At 38.9% G+C, this 16,457-nt stretch overlaps 1 protein-coding gene across 1 annotated transcript in view; it reads right to left on the bottom strand.

Moving 5' to 3' along the window:
* The window catches only part of PKHD1 (PKHD1 ciliary IPT domain containing fibrocystin/polyductin), a gene marked incomplete at both ends in the record, with an annotated part of 452,539 nt that overhangs the window by 19,641 nt on the left and 416,441 nt on the right, over positions 1-16,457 (bottom strand). Inside the window, 2 exons of the mRNA XM_080700604.1 lie at positions 8,388-8,475; positions 9,407-9,542. Coding sequence (XP_080556730.1) covers positions 8,388-8,475; positions 9,407-9,542 — 224 coding nt within the window. The remainder of the gene's footprint in view (positions 1-8,387; positions 8,476-9,406; positions 9,543-16,457) is intronic.

Consider the following 16,457-nt stretch of genomic DNA (forward strand, 5'->3'; position numbering starts at 1 on the left):
TTAAAACCTATATGCATCAAAATTATGGTCAATAAACTCTTGCAAACAATGCATTGCAGAGTACAGATGTTCAACATGAAATCATTTGCTGCAGTTTTTCCTTTGACAAACGTCCTTATTGTTCCCATCTTTGGAAGAATACAAAGCAGCACTTAATCGAAATGTGTCCGTCGAGCACAGTGAGTCTGCCTCATAGAACAGCCGCCAAGCTGCCTAATGGAAAGTGCTTTAGCTCCAAATGGGTTTGCTTTTGTGTTAAATACCAGCTTGCCTTGGAGATCTCCGCAAAGATTCCATCTATATCTATGATATTCTCAGATTTGAAGCATATGTGCCCAAAAGCTGAAGCAGTTGCTGCCAAATACAGTACATCACTCCAGGGTTCATCGTATCTTTGGAATAGCTATTATAAAATATACCAATGCCATTGACAGGCTCCCTGATCACGCTGGTATAAACAAGGTACTGGCTGGGGGATGAAGTGGGGTGTTGGGCTAAAGGCAACATTGAAATTAATTACATGGCTACCAAGGACTGTTACCTGAATATGTTTCTGCAGATGATATGATTTCTAAAATTACCTCTGCAGCCCAAACCATCTTTATAACTCACTTACTCACCCCTTACTATACATGCCAGCAAACTACTGCATAATTAATGTTGATGCATTATCTTTAAAAATACTAAGAACCTATTTTCTTCTGCATCTATAATCTATAATTAAATGCCAAACAATCTGGAGGACCCTTGAGTCATTGTCTTTGAGTATATAAATCTATTTCTCTTGGTAATAACATCTTTCTCATTAAGGAAGGTCTGCTAAAAAAGAACAATGAAGTTAAATTAGAGAATATAAGATTTAGAATGCACATATAAATAAGGGTTTGCAGTTGTTATTTTTTTTTTCTCCCCAAAACACTTAGAATCTTAGGTAAGGATCTGGAGAGACATTTTTACCAAGAAAGATAGACATGTGGCCAATAGGCAAGCAGAAAGTTTTTGATATCATTAATCATCGGTGAAACACAATCCATACTACAACAAATAGCCAGAATCAAAGTCTGACAATAAGTATTAGTGAAGATGTGGAGATACCGGAACCCTTATCCACTTCCGGCAGAATGTAAAGTGGGACAACATTTAAAGGAATGAAATTCTGATATAGACATAACATAAAAGGCATTTGAAAATATGCATGAAAGAAGCCTGGAACACATAAATCATGAAGCACATAATTTCATTCATATAAAATCTCCCAGACAGGCCAGCGAGGCCAGGATTGGAGCCTGCCGTGAGGCAAGGCCGGTGCTGGGGCCTCCGAGGCCAGGATCAGAGCCTGCTGAGGGGTTAGGCTGGTGCCAGGGCCACTGGCCGGCATCGGAGCCTTGTGTGAGGCAAGGTCACTATTGAGGCCTCTGAGGCAGGGATCGGAGACTGCCGAGGGGTTAGGCCGGTGCTGGGGCCAGCAAGGTCGGGATCGGAGCCGGCTGTGAGGCAAGGCTGGTGCTGGGGCCTCCGAGGCTGGGATCAGAGCCTGCCGAGGGGTTAGGCTGGTGCTGGGGCCATCGGCTAACATTGGAGCCTGCCGTGAAGAAGGTCGGTGCTGGGGCCTCTGAGGTCTGGATCGGAGCCAGCTGAGGGGTTAGGCCAGTGTTGGGGCCAGTGAGGCCAGAACCGGGGCCTCCCATGAGGCAAGGCCGCTGCTTGAGCCAGCGAGGTCTGGATCAGTCCACCGGGTAGCCAGGCCACTACTGGGGCCGTCAAGAGTGGGATCGGTATTTGCAACACGGCATGCACAGAGAAATATCACAGAAAATTAAAACCAGATGCTTCCCCTAATCAGCAATAACTAGGAGGAAAGGGGCAACAGGAAGTGGTCAAGCTATAGAAAGGGCCCTATAGTGAAGCAATTAAGGTGATCAATCAGAGGGTATGGAATAGGGGAGGATGGAGCCTCTTTAAAAAGCAGGAGGTACATAAACAAATGTATCAAAGTTAATCACCAAACAAGCATGGGATCGAGGGAGGGGGAGGGAATGGGATGGGGACTGGATGAGGGCTAATTGGATGATGTGTGCTTGTATATCCTCTCAAGTCTTGTATTCCAATGTGATGTATGATTACAATGCACCAATAAAAATAAATTTAAAAAAAAGTCCCAGACAGGGAGATTTTAGAAAAAGGAAGTAAATTAGTGATTGCTTCAAACTGAAAGTCTTGAGGAATAGGAGGTCATAACTAACGTGTATGAATTTACTTTTGGGGTGATAAAAATTCTCCAAAGTTGGTGGTGGCAATGATTATACATATCTATGAATATATGAACAAGTATGAAATTACATGCTTAAACTAGTGATTGCATTATGTACAATTTTTATCTCTAAAAAGATATTAAAATAATAAAAAAGAAAAAGTTAGGTAATCTATCCAAATGGTTTGGGTTCTATTTTTTCTGAAGTTAAGATGTATTTCATGGTGGCTTCAAGAGAAACTTATGATCATATTAAAGAGATGTTTTGTGTGTTTGTGTGTATGTGTGTGTGAGTGTGTGTGTGTGTGTGATATGAGCAGTCTAAAAAGATGATTTCTTTCCTTCTCTAACACACATGCATTTGTATAGATAAAAACCTTCAGTCATTCCTTAGCCATTTCCCATTGAACCTCCTGAAAAAGACAGTAGAAAGCAGACTGATCCAGGTGGGCCAGCTGGCTTGAGTGTGGCTTGGTGTTAGTTATATAAAACAGAGAACGATTTCATGCCTCAGTCATTTCCATGGTAACAGTATGAGTCTAACCTAGTCAGAGAGGATATTCTTAGAAGAACGGAGGGTGCACTAGTAATAAAGGATGGGTGCAGTAAGTGTTGGAAGTGAGTTGGGAATAGAGTACAGGTAAGGTACCGGATGTGGACGACATCGGAGGTGTGGCAAGCTGTGGAATTTGAATGAAGCACCGACTGAATTAGAGAGTTTGGTAAGGGATAAAGTATTGTTAAGAAAATGAGTATGGGTAAGACATAGAACAAGGTAAGGGATGAAGTATGGGTAAGACCTAGATATAGTTTGGTAATGAAGTAGAGGATAGAGCTTGGTAACTTTCAACAGTCATGTTAGAACACCCGCTGTAAATATTAATGGAACATGAAAAAGCCAAAAATTCATATTTTGAGGCTATGTATTATGAGCAAAAGGTGACTTACTTTATACCCTAATATTGTATATACATTCTATAGACTATAATTACAAAAATACGGTGCTCAACAAGAGTATAATGTTATAATCAAAACAGGCAGCACAAAACCATCTTAAAATGTAGTTTTGAATGTTTAATTTTTTCTATTATCCAGTGTTGAATGGCTTCGCTTATTACCTTATTTCCTCAATGAAGTGTTTTATTCCTGAAAATTTCTACAGGGAAAATTTGGGCTGTCCTGTTTCTTTCATATTTTACTGCTGGGATAAAAAAATCAATGTCCTACATCAAGAACATGAGTCTCCAAGCCGGGTGTGGTGGCACACGCTTGTAATCCCAGCATTCGGGAGGCTGAGACCGGAGGATCCCGGTTCGCCGACAGCCTCAGCTACTTAGTGAGGCCCTCGGCAACTCAGTGAGACCCTGTTTCAAAATAAAGAATAAAAAAATAGGGCTGGGGTGTAGCTCAAAGGTCGAATGCCCCTGGGTTCCATCCCCAGACTCACACACACACAAATAAAAGAATATGAGTCTCCAATATGGATGTTATTTTCCCAAAAGTAAGAAAAAAAAAGTTTGTGTAAGTCCACAAAGTCTATAAGGAGGTGCTTACAAATTCTCAGTATTATCTGGACCTATAAAATTGAACTGTACAGAGAAAGTAAAAGGATGCTAAGGAAAACAAAAGGACTTTGGACATTTGAAAGAAAATTATTTTTGTGAACAATCTGAAAAGACTGGTATCCTAATAAGTAAGTAGATAAAGTAGGAAACTTACAGGCCAAAAATAATTGAAAGGCAACTTGAGAAGAGATGGTGGGAAAATTTATACTTCTAATAAGAAAAAAACAAGCGCTGAACAGCCAGGGCTTCAGAGCTATGAAATGTTTAATCACAAGATGCAGACTGCCTCCCCAAGAGAGTTCTCCGGAGACAGTTGTGTTCTCTGGAGTTGATGAGGTGTAGCCTTGCTGGAAACAAGAGGCATAAGCTAAAGAAAATGGGGATGCTAAAAAGACGGAGATCTGAGATTGAATCGTGAAACCCATGTGAACGAGAATTCATTAACTTGAAAACTTGATGATAGCAATTTCATATCTTTTTCTAAAGACAAATAGCAAAAAATGAAAGAATAGTATATCCTCAGGAGAGATAGGTGTTAAGTAACATATTATATGAACAGTTTTAGGCTAAAAGTAAATTTAGAAGAGACAAGATTTACCCCTTCTATGAATGACTTATTCTATTTTAATTTTAGTGTCATTATATGCTTTATAGAAGTCATGGGAATGATCTTAGACACATGAATAGGGTGGAGAACTAAATGTAAAGACATGGCCTGTTTTTGAAAATGAACAATTTTTCAGGTAGGCTAATGTTTTAACTGGTAGATTAACTATTTTTAAGTTTGGAAAAGCAAGATTCCAGATAGCTAGACAAAACCAACAGAAATGCCCTAGTTAGTCCAAGAGTGCATAAGAAATCTGAGCAGCCAACTTTCTAAAGCATTATCAGTAATCCTCAAATTTGTAAAGGGATATATATTGGAACAATCATAATATATATATATATATATATATATATATATATATATATATATATATTCTTGTAATCCCAGTATTTAGAGGTTTGTAATCCCAGTACTTAGAGGCTTGTAATCCCAGTACTTGGGAGGCTGAGACAGGGGGATCGCAGGTTCCCACCCAGCCTCAGCTACTTTGTGAGGTCTACCGCAACTCAGTGAAACCCTGTTTCAAAATAAAAAAATTTTTAAAAGGGCTGGGGGTATAGCACAGAGATAAAATGTCCCTGGTTTCAATCCTCAGTACCACACACACAAACAAAAAAAAAAAAAAAAAAAAAGAAAAAAAGAAAAGAAAAAGAAAATTGCCAATGACTCAAATCTCAAAGGACATATTATTACCATGATATCTATTATATTGCATAAATTGAACCCATGTTACTAGAAAGATTGGTTTATCAAAGCTGAAAAGATTCCCTGCATCCGGGCGTGATGGCACATGTTTATAATCCCCGTGCTTGGGAGGCTGAGACAGGAGGATCGCACAGGTTCGAAGCCAGCCTCAGCTACTTAGTGAGGCTCTTAGATACTTAGTGAGACATTGTTTCCAAATAAAATATAAAATGGGTCTGGGAGTATAGCCTGGAGGTAGAAAGCCTCTGGGTTCTACCCCCAGTACCACCAAAAAAAAAAAAAAAAAAAGAAAATATTCCCTGTTTCTTCTCTATGCAAATATCATGGTAGTAATAATTATATTATAATTATATCTATATTTAAAATTTAAATTATTATATTTAAAAATATCACCTTTACTTTTGTCTTATTATTGGTTTATCACCATTGACATATTTCTTCAACATGCATATTTTGAAAACAGTATTTTTGTGTGTGTGTGGTACTAGGGATGGAACCCAGGGGCATTCTATCTCTGAGCTACACCCCCAGCCCTATTTTTAATTATTTATTTGGAAACAGGTCTCACTGTGTTGCCAAGGGCCTCACTAAGTAGTAGCTGAAGCTGCCCCAAACTGCAATCCTCCTGTCTCAACCTCCCAAATGGTGGGATTACAAGCGCGCATCACAAATGCCCAGCTCAAAAACAGTTTTCTCAAACAACAGCAATTCTGACCATTTTAATCTGAAATATCAATATAAGTGTTTATCTCAGACACTAGTTTGGGTCCTAGGTCGTGATCAAAATTATTTAACAGCTCTAAATTTAAACATACAAGATAATTTGGTACTATTCTTTTAGTTAGATTGTCCCATAAAAAATTTTTTAGAAAAGCTGTTTGGAATAGAGGTTGCAAGGCTGAGAGTGGATGCTTTCCCTTCTAGAAATATTTTCCATACGTATTTTAAAAGTTGTTTTAATCAGTTTGGCTGTGTGGGAGGTGGTCTAAGGGAAGGCGGGGGAGGGAGGATCAATGAAGGAATCGCCTTGGACATTATGTACATATGAAATAATACCAATTGCAATCTCAGTGCCCTGTATGGGAAAGGGGGGAGCGGGAAATGGAGAGGGAGCCAGGAACGTGGACCGATGTGGTGTCCCTATCACTGTGAACCACATTATGAGGTGCGGCTGTGATGAGCCAATAAAAATAAAAAGAAAAAAATTAAGCACTGAAAAACTATTTTCCCCACAAAATCGATGTTAAAATTGATGCCTTGTTTCTCTCTAGGCCAGGCGCAGGCCCTAAATGCACAACCTGGGCCTTTCTGAAGAATAGATAATCCAGTTCTTTGGAGCCAATACTGTGGAGCATATACCTGATTTCATTTTTGTGTACACAAGCACCAAGAAAAGAACAAATGCAGCTGGCAGTGATGCTGGAATCGAACAAGGGGGCACAAGAAAAAATGGAGGGTGTGGCGGCCCAAGTCTGTAATTCCAGTGCTCAGGAGTCTGAGACAGGAAGATCGCATGGTTGAAGATAGCCAGTGACTTTGTGAGGCTCTATTTCAAAATTTAAAAGAAAGAAAGAGAGAGAGAGAGAGAGAGAGAGAGAGAGAGAGAGAGAGGAAGAAGAAGAAGAAGAAGAAGAAGAAGAAGAAGAAGAAGAAGAAGAAGAAGAAGAAGAAGAAGAAAGAAGAAGGAAGGAAGGAAGGAAGGAAGGAAAAATAGCTCAGAGATAGAATGCTCCTGGGTTCAAATCCTAGTAACTAAACACTCTCTCTCTCTCTCTCTCTCTCTCTCTCTCTCTCTCTCTCTCTCTCTCTCACACACACACACACACACACACACACACACACACACACTCACGAGAAGTAAATTAATTCTGATATTCTTCTCTGAGTCATAAGATTTTGCATTTACTTTTTTGAGAAAATGGGGCTTGAAGCCAGGGACTTTTTACCTCTGAGCTATACTCCTAACCCATTTATTTATTTATTTATTTATTTATTTATTTATTTATTTATTTATTTGGTGGTACTGGGGTTTCTGGAAGCCCTTCTACCTCCGGGCTACACTCTCAGACTCAATTTTATATTTTTATTTGGAAACAGGGTCTCTTAAGCCAGCGCAGCTGGCTTCGAACCTGTGCGATCCTCCTGTCTCTGCCTCCCAAGCGCGGGGATTACAAGCGTGTGCCACCACGCCCGGCTATTTTTTTTTATTTTAAAATAGGGTTTCACTAAACTGAGGAGGGCCTCACTAAGTAGCTGAGGCTGGCCACGAATCCAAGTCCTCTTGTCTCAGCCTCCCAAGTACTGGGGTTACCAGCCTGTGTGACCACACCTGGCTTGCATTTATTCTATTTATACCATTAGAGCAAGTATTTTTGTTTTCCCACTGAGGCCACACTGTACCTTTGAATTGTTTCCTGGGCCAGTCCATGATACTACCAAACAAGTATGCACCATACAAGTACTTAGTAGTCTAGATAAACTGGGATTTAAAACCCAGTCAAGGATTCCACACACTTCCCTTTACACCATTTAAATGTATGCATGATGAAAACTTTCCATACGAGGAAAGGGAGAGGAAACGCTGATGCCTTAAGGAGTCACTTCCAGTCAGTCTTCCTCTCATGGACACTGGCGCTATTGCTTGGGAATGAAGAAGATTCCTCCCACATAGGGATGTCCAACTTTACTGTGAATTCCTACTGGGTACTACAGTGGTCTAGCAATGGATTGAGTGTTCCCCATAACTTCATGTGCTGAAATTTAATATCACTTGTGCGACACTAAGAGGGTGTAAAGCTCATCTGGGTATGACATCAGAGGTGGGATCTTTGGGAGGTGATTAGGATTAGATAAAGTTATCAGGGTAGAATCCTCAGGATTGAATACTGATGGTTTTATAAAAGGAAAGGAAGGAAAGAAAGAAGGAAAGAATAAAGGAAGGAAAGAAGGAAAAAAGAAGGAAGAAGGAGAGAAGGAAGGAAGGAAGGAAGGAAGGAAGGAAGGAAGGAAGGAAGGAAGGAAGATGTATACATACATATACTTACTGCCTCTTGTCACGTGATTCTCTGCAACACAGTTCGCTGCCAGCAAGAAGGCCATTACCAGATAGATGCAGGACCTTGAAACTTTAGAACAGTGAGCCAAATCGACCTCTTTACAAAATTTCCCAGCTTCGGGTATTTTGTGAGAGTAATAAAACACAGACTACATTGATGCAAATATTTTCTCCGCAAAGTAATAATAGGTACCTGATACCTACCTTTTAGCGCTGATTCTGATCTCCCTTCCAGGGAAACTGAAATGATCCACGGCTCTGAGGGCATCCCCAAGGACTCGACTCTTCTATTCTAGAAATGTGAATAGACAGGAAAGAAAAAGTTGGATTTAAAAGAACATTTTGCAAAGCTATCTAAAAATGTAGAGGATTTGGACTGAAGTTTTTACAAACTCGGTATTGAGTAAAAATAAAGGGAAAAAATTAAAATTTTTGTCCTGTAAAAGAATATATCAAAATTATCTTCTTAATGAAAGAGAATGGATATTATGGCAGAAAAAGTTGAAGCAGGCAGTGAAAAGAAGAAAGAAAAGTTAAGTTTGCAGGAGAGAAAATTGGCATTATGGGTTGAAGGTTAATAAAAATACACTACAAGAAGAAGACAGGAGAGAGATGCAAAAAGGCTGGAACAGATCGAAGTTGACAGGTCTCCAAGTGTGGGTCTAAGCTCCACAGAACTCTCTGCAGATACATCAGCGGATGTATTTGTAAATGGCCAAAAACTGATTTAATAATCACATTCCATTTTCCCTGTAAGTTTTGCAAACATAGATAAGATGAAATAGGCCTTGGGGCCTGTAATTAGAATTATGCACCAAAACTATTCATTAATGGCTCACCAAACCACACATGAGATAATGCTAGGTAACATAAAAATCTTGGTTGTGTGATGCCATCAGCTTTTTGTTAGCAGAAGAATTCTTCAGTTGTGGACAAGCGCCTTTCAGAAGGATACATTTCAGAGAAGATACGAAAGGCTTCTTCAAACATTACTGGGGGGGGGTGGAAAATATCAAAATCGTCTACATATTCTTGAAAAACTTCTGAGCATTCATGGCAAATGGAAGAAAGACAGACTGTTGTGATAAGAAAGAAAACAGACAGAAGAAGCGAGAGCTTCTAAGCGTAGCACGTTTCACAAGGTGGTCACTCTAAAAACGCGTATCAAGGGTAACAAAGCTAGAACTCGGGCTGCATAGAAACTTCTACCTATGAAAAGTTACCTGCTTATCCAGAAAAACGAGCTGTGGTTGCACCGGGAGCTCTTTTCCCACTTCTCCATCTGAAGGCTGAACTAGCACCGAAAGAACATAGGGCCGAATATATATAGGCTGCCCAGTTTTGAAGCTGCTTGTATTTCTGGTAGATATGAGAAAAAAACAGAAGACATCCATAGGATTACACATATTATTGCTGTAGCTTTTTTTCATAAGACAGTATTACCAGTGAATACATCTGTCTGTGTTTCTAGGACTTAATAATATACTACATAGTGAATAACTATACATTGCCATATAATTTACATATTTATATGATATATTTGCTTGGACATACTAAAAATGGACTGGGTGGGATGAGCGGAAGCACCTATTATGAAATTATCTCTCTATATTATAAAATCTATCTCTATATATTAAGACCAGTAAAAAGAAGCCTCAGTAAAAGAAATTCAGACTAAAATATGTAGACACAAGAGTAGTTCCAACATCTGTGGCACTGATTGATTTATTTTAATTGTAAGAAGCACCTGGGGTGAATAACGCTGATAAGGAATATTTCCTGAGCACCAACTATGTACCAGCTATAACTGTAAATTTTCACATATAAGTGCATTGTATCTTTAGAAATGACACATTTTATGGAATAAGAGGTCCAAAAAGGCTTAAGCAACTTGATAAATATATTGACTGTTTAAGAATGATCTATGTTGCATCTCACTTTGTTAGAGAATACTAATTGCTGATAGGCTTTAGGAATAAAATGTTTATATAATTCATGATAACTTAAAACAATTTTACTAGAAGTTCAGTATGTTGGATGACTGAACTAGCTTAATTAAATATATATATATATATATATACTTATTATGCCACCAAGCCTATTGTGTAGTACATACTATAGGCTTGCAACTGATATTTGGCAATTAAAGGGAAATATATATACTCATATGTCATATTTATTATTCTAACATAGAGTGTCCTTTGGCAAGTTATCCTCATAATAGCTTTGACCAGGTCTAATAAGGAATTTGCTTTGAAAAATAAGAAAGCCTGCACCAAAAATTAAAATAAAATAAAATATCCTATGCAATATTTATGAGTCGCCTTTTCTATTTCCCAGTTTGTTTCTCTCCCCCACATAAAGAGGAAAAGATAAAGTATTTGTTCATTATGGCAGAAAAAGGTGAAAATTAGTCCTGAAAGACGTTATAGTGCAAAAAACAAACATACTGGATCACAAAATAGAAAGCTTCTGTGGGAAGCAATTCCCCTCTCCCCAGGGAAGCCTCAGAAGCACTGGCCTAGTGGGAACCATAGACACAAGAACCCCATTGGTCATCTATGAGCTAAAAGCCTTGGTTTCTGCTAGAATTGCTTCCTGGGAGTTCAACACACACTAACCCAACATCCATTTATTAGTTTGCTTAGCCTGAGTGGCTACAGCTTTTTCTTTTTTTTTTTTTTTTTGTGGGAATCATTTAAATGAGGTTTTTTTTTAAATCTATGCTATAATTCTATACTTCAATGGGTCACAGATTTTTGGAAAATTTGAACATTGTTAGGACATCCTATTTCTCTCTTAACCAAGTCCTTAAATGTTTTCTGGCGAGGGCCACACATGGGCAAGTGGTCTGGGTTAAAGAAACTGAAAAAGACATTAAAGATTCTGACATCAGTACATTGGTGTCTGGAGACAGAGGGATGGCAAGCAACTGCCTGCACACCTGCCGAAAGGCCCGTCGCTGACATACTTTAAAGTTTATTGTGAGCAAACATCTCTGATTAAATGTAAACAGCATCTCACTGGAGGTCAGAGACTCGCTGTCGCAGCATATCCCAAGGTAATACCACTTTAAGCTCCACATAAACTCTTAAGCAGTTTCTATCCTAAAACCTGACCGTAGGTGGTACAGTTTTTTACGATATGTTATAATAGTGCAATAAATCTGTTAGCTTAAAATCGAATCTCCGTGGCCTTTTAGAGAAATCATCATTAAATGCAGGGTCCTGTTAATGATGCCATCGAAGTGAAATTGTTTAATCTGCTCAGGGGGTGAAAGGTCACCAAATGAATTTTTTATAATACATCAACTTGACACGCAATAGGGAAAACTGTAATAGATAAAAGCAAAGGAAAAGGGCACTGTCTTCTTCTGATAGGTCAATAGCAGCCAAGAGAGTCACTCATCCACTTTCCTTTCACGATGGGGCTCCTTTTGCATTTAATATGGACACCCAATTAATACCTCAGCTCCACAGACAACCTCATTTTAGGTGACTTATAGCAATTCCTCCCCCTTCCCTGAAATGAAAGTGATCACAATACATCATAGCATTGTGCGAATTAACGTTAATTGATTCAAGTTACCAAGCAATGATGGGCCACTTATATAATCTAGGCGTTATTGGGTGCTAGAAGGGATGGAGGGAAGATTAGATTCCAGTGTCCGTTGCTTGACGACGGGAGTCACCTGACGCCTTGTTAGACAGTTGTAAGGTTCTATTGCTGGCCCCAGTGGGGTCGTCAGTAAACGGGAGTGATGTCCAAACATCATTACACGCTGCTCCAATATTAAAGCAAAGGGATTAGCAACTTATTGCAAGCAACCTGGATTTGTCATTGTGCTGTCGTTATCCAATTTCCAACTGCTAATGTGACTGTAGCCTGCAGGCAAAAGGACCTACAGCCAAACTTTAAAAAATGGGGGAGGAAAGTTCCCTCCATTCCTCCCAGTTTTAACCAGTATTTTATAGCTTCCAATAGCCACTCAGGTATGTGAAAGAATTTTTTCCCTTCCCATGCTTAAGTGTAGAATGAAGGAGAAAGATCAAGAGAACAGAAATTTCCCAGTTCAGAGATCACCATTATTCACTCCAACTCCTGCTCTCAGAATCTTCCCAGATCATCCTGTAGAGGATGGGATTATTTCAATTTGCATGGAAAACCTAGCAAACAAATAAACCAATAGATCTTATTGAGTAAAAGTGGCTCTGGGCAAGATCTAGTGTGATAGGATGGGGGAGTGGAGGGGTGGGATTAGAGCTACTCTTTCTTTAAAGCTACTAGCCAAGTTCTTGTAGAAGAATCTATTTTGAGTAAACATTTCTGGATATCTTGAGAATTTTGTGGTCTTGTAAATAGGTTACATAAGCCAGGCGGGTGGCGCAGGCTTGTAGTCCCAGCATTCAGGAGGCTGAGACAGGAAAATCGTGGCTCGCGAACAGCCTCAGCTACTACTCAGTGAGGCCCTTCGCAACTCAGTGAGACCCTGTTTCAAAGTAAAGAATAAAAAATAGGACTGGGAATATAACACAGAGGTAGAATGCCCCTGGGTTCCATCCTCAGTTTTGAAAAAAAAAAAATAATAATAATAAAATAAATAAATAAATAAATAGGTTACATAAGGCAGCATTGTTTACATGAACCATGATGGGACTTGAATATTAAGAGTTTGATGATTTTATTCTATGGGAGAAAAAAGTAAAGTAATTTCTCTGGTCAGTTTCAGTTAACAAGCAGTTGTTTGCTCTTCAATTATGTACAAACTTCATGCAAGGTATTATGAGACATGTGAAAATAAATAAAACAGCATGACTGCCCCTCATGAATATTCTTTTATGTAGAGTTTGTAAGGCAAGAATAGCCTTCCCGCTGCCTTCCTGAGTTGATGCGTATCACTCTCTTTATATTTCATAAACCTCATGCTCCCTATTAAACCAAGGCATGCTCCCTTCGGGACTGTTAATCCCCAGGATGGAAGCAAGTCCTTGTGATCGGACAATTTTCTTCTGGCACTCTGGTTCCCAGATTGTCATATTGCAAGCACCCAACACATGTCACTGTAGTTATACTGGCAACTCAGTACTCATCATTACCCCATCTGTCCTTAGGCCATTAATTGGCTTTGGAAAAACACCACCTATCTTTTTTTTTCTTTTTGGTGGTAATGGGGGTGGAACCTAGAGGCTTTCTACCTCCGGGCTATACCCCCAGACCTGTTTTTTATTTTATTTGGAAACAGGGTCTCACTATGTTGCCGAGAGCCTCACTAAGTAGCTGAGGCTGGCTTCGAACCTGCACAATCCTCCTGTCTCAGCCTCCCAAGTGCAGGGATTACAAGCGTGCGCCACCACGCCTGGCTAAAACACCACCTATCTTGTCCTGGCCAACTTCAAGTTCTGAGGCACTCCAAGAGCAGTGTGCTTACTACTCTGCTACCAAACATTTCATTCAACCCTTGTGGTTTCTTAAATTTATTCATTTTAATTTGAGGTGTACAGTACCCTTCGTCTAGGCTGCAATATATCAAGAGTATAAAAAGACATGTAATTAATATGGTAGTTCTTCAAAGAATATCAATTAACAGTAAAAATTCAGGGGAACAAAACCTGAAGTGTTTGAGTTGGTAAATTATTTAAAAATGTAGTTTATAAATTGAACATAATATTTCATCTAGGAAAATGGAAACTGACTGCATTTTTAAACTTTCTACACAAATATTTAAATTTTCCTGTTTATATTGAGAAGGTATAATCAGTCATAGTCTGTCTGGTCAGGAAAAACAGAAACCCAGAAACCATTCAAGGTCTTTCTTACAGAAGTGATTTAATACAAGGAATTGGTTACACCAAACTATTAGAATAGTAAAGATGCCAAATTGGTCACATTGCACTATTTGTGATAAATATTAATCATCTGTTGTGACTAAAAATATGCTTAGGTATTCTTGGGAATATAATAGTAAGTTGAAATCTTGACTATCGAATAAATATAAAGATAAGATATACTCATGTTGGTTTTATGAAAAACTGGACTTATGGTTAAGTCAGATAATATTCAATTAATGATTTCATTGTAACAGAGATGAAATGAGATTTGATAGTTTCATTAAATAGTTGAGTTTATGTTGTTTAACCCATCCATTAATTTAAAAATCTCTAGATTTTTCTAGAAGCCATATAATATGATAAACATAATACCTGTTGAAATGATGGGTAGGGAATAAAAACATTTATATGCAGGCTTTCATGAGTCTATTGCATTTATTTAGGACTTTATCATATGTATAAATGCTAACTTATTTAATTTTAAGACAGTATAGTTTAATTTTTGAAATTAGAACCTCATGTCCACGGGGGGAGGGAATAGCTGGATACAGATAAACCAGTAGCAGCCAAAGATTATAACTAAATCCTGTTCACAAGGGAAATAGCAGAAAAATATAAACTGCAGAACAAGAATAAAAAATTTAGTGATCTGAGACCATTTCATATAAAAACAATAGTCCTTAAGGGCATTATTACAGAAACAGGGGTGAGAGATAAATGACAGTTTTAATAATGTCCATGAATCATCAATAAAAGTGTGAATATTTTGTGTAATTTTCCCATTTAATAAAGCCAGATGTTATGTAATTTCTGACATTTTAAAATTTAGTTTATTATACTTAATTTTATAATATTAATACAAGGATTCCGCCATTCACCTAACTCAACAAAGTAGTGTAGATAGGAACTCTAGTGAAAAAGGAAATGGCATCTAAACATTTTTTTAATGGCAAAGTTGGAATTTTGCAACAAGAAAGAAAAGTGAGGCTGGCAACACAGGAATATATTCTAGGATGAAGGTTCTCCCTGTCTTGAAAAGAACACCCTCTTGTGTTGTCAGATTATTCCTCGTGTACCTTAAACAGAGAATTACTATAAAGCAGGCACCTGAGCCCACATGGTGGTGCACACTTGTAATCCCAGTACTTGGGAAGTTGAGACTGGAGGATCCCAGGTTCGTGGCCAGCCTCAGCTCCTTAGTGAGGCCCTCTGCAATTTAATGAGACCTTGTTTCAAAATAAAGGATAAAAAATAGGGCTGGCGATATAGCTTGGGGGTAGAATGCCCTGGCGTTCCACTCCCAGTAACACATACACACACAAACACACACACACACAGACACACACACACACACACACACACACACACACACACACGGTGGCATCTTGACGACATGAATGTAACAGAAAAAAAAGTGTTAAATAAGACATTGTGCCACTAAACTCGTATCACCTATTGGCTCTCCTAGTTTTCTTTTCCATTCCAAGTCAACTTGATAGTCTGTGCCTTATACAGAATTGAGGATCGCTAAAGGCCACTAATGTGGTAAGTATACACATACATGCATCCACACAGATGTGCACTCACACCTTGCCATGACCCTCCTCACGGTTTTCAGGGCCCACCATTCATGGCAGTGGCACAAGGAGATTTATGTGACGTAATATATTTATTTTCTGTTGCTGCACAGCAGACATCACAGTTAGTGTCTTAGACTTGCTCGAATGTATTATCTCCAGGGAGTGAGTCTGCATTTAGAGAGAATTAGCTAGGATCTGTGCACAGGAAGAGGCTCTTAGGAAGAATCTAATTCCAAACCCATTCAGGGTGTTGGCAGAATCCATTTCCCTGTGGGTGTAGAGTGGAGGGTCCTGTTTCCTCCATGATTGTCAGCCAACGTCCAAACTCTACACAGAGTCTACCTACATTCTTCTCCATGAGACTTCTTCCACCATAAAAGCAGTGACACATCAGCCCTTCTCACACTTTGAATTTCTTTTCTATTTTGCCTTTTTTTTTTGTCAAGGCAGGGGATAGCTCCCCTCCAGGAAGGGTTGTATATTTGTTTAAGCCCACTTTAATAGGCCAGGATATTTCTCCTGTCTTAAGATCACCTGTTCAACATAACCTAGCATCCTGATAAGCATGTCATCTCATCCTCTTGTTAGGTGCCACCTCTTTGTGTACCACTGTGAAAATTTCTGCCAACTATGGGCAGCCTCGGCATTTCAATAGCTCATCTTCTATAAGAAATATAAAATTTAACTGTACTCTATGCTGATGAGTCTAATTTAGAAAGGGTTCCATTTTTCAGGTATGGAAATAAACAATGCAAAAGAGAAGGAAGAAGATAAAAAAAATGAAGGACATTTCGGAAAACAAAGGCCTCCGGGCGTGGTGGCGCATGCTTGTAATCCCAGCATTCTGGAGGCTGGGACTGGAGGAT

This window comes from Muscardinus avellanarius, assembly GCF_963383645.1.
Source record: "Muscardinus avellanarius genome assembly, chromosome: 8".
In the NCBI taxonomy this organism is placed as follows: domain Eukaryota; kingdom Metazoa; phylum Chordata; class Mammalia; order Rodentia; family Gliridae; genus Muscardinus; species Muscardinus avellanarius.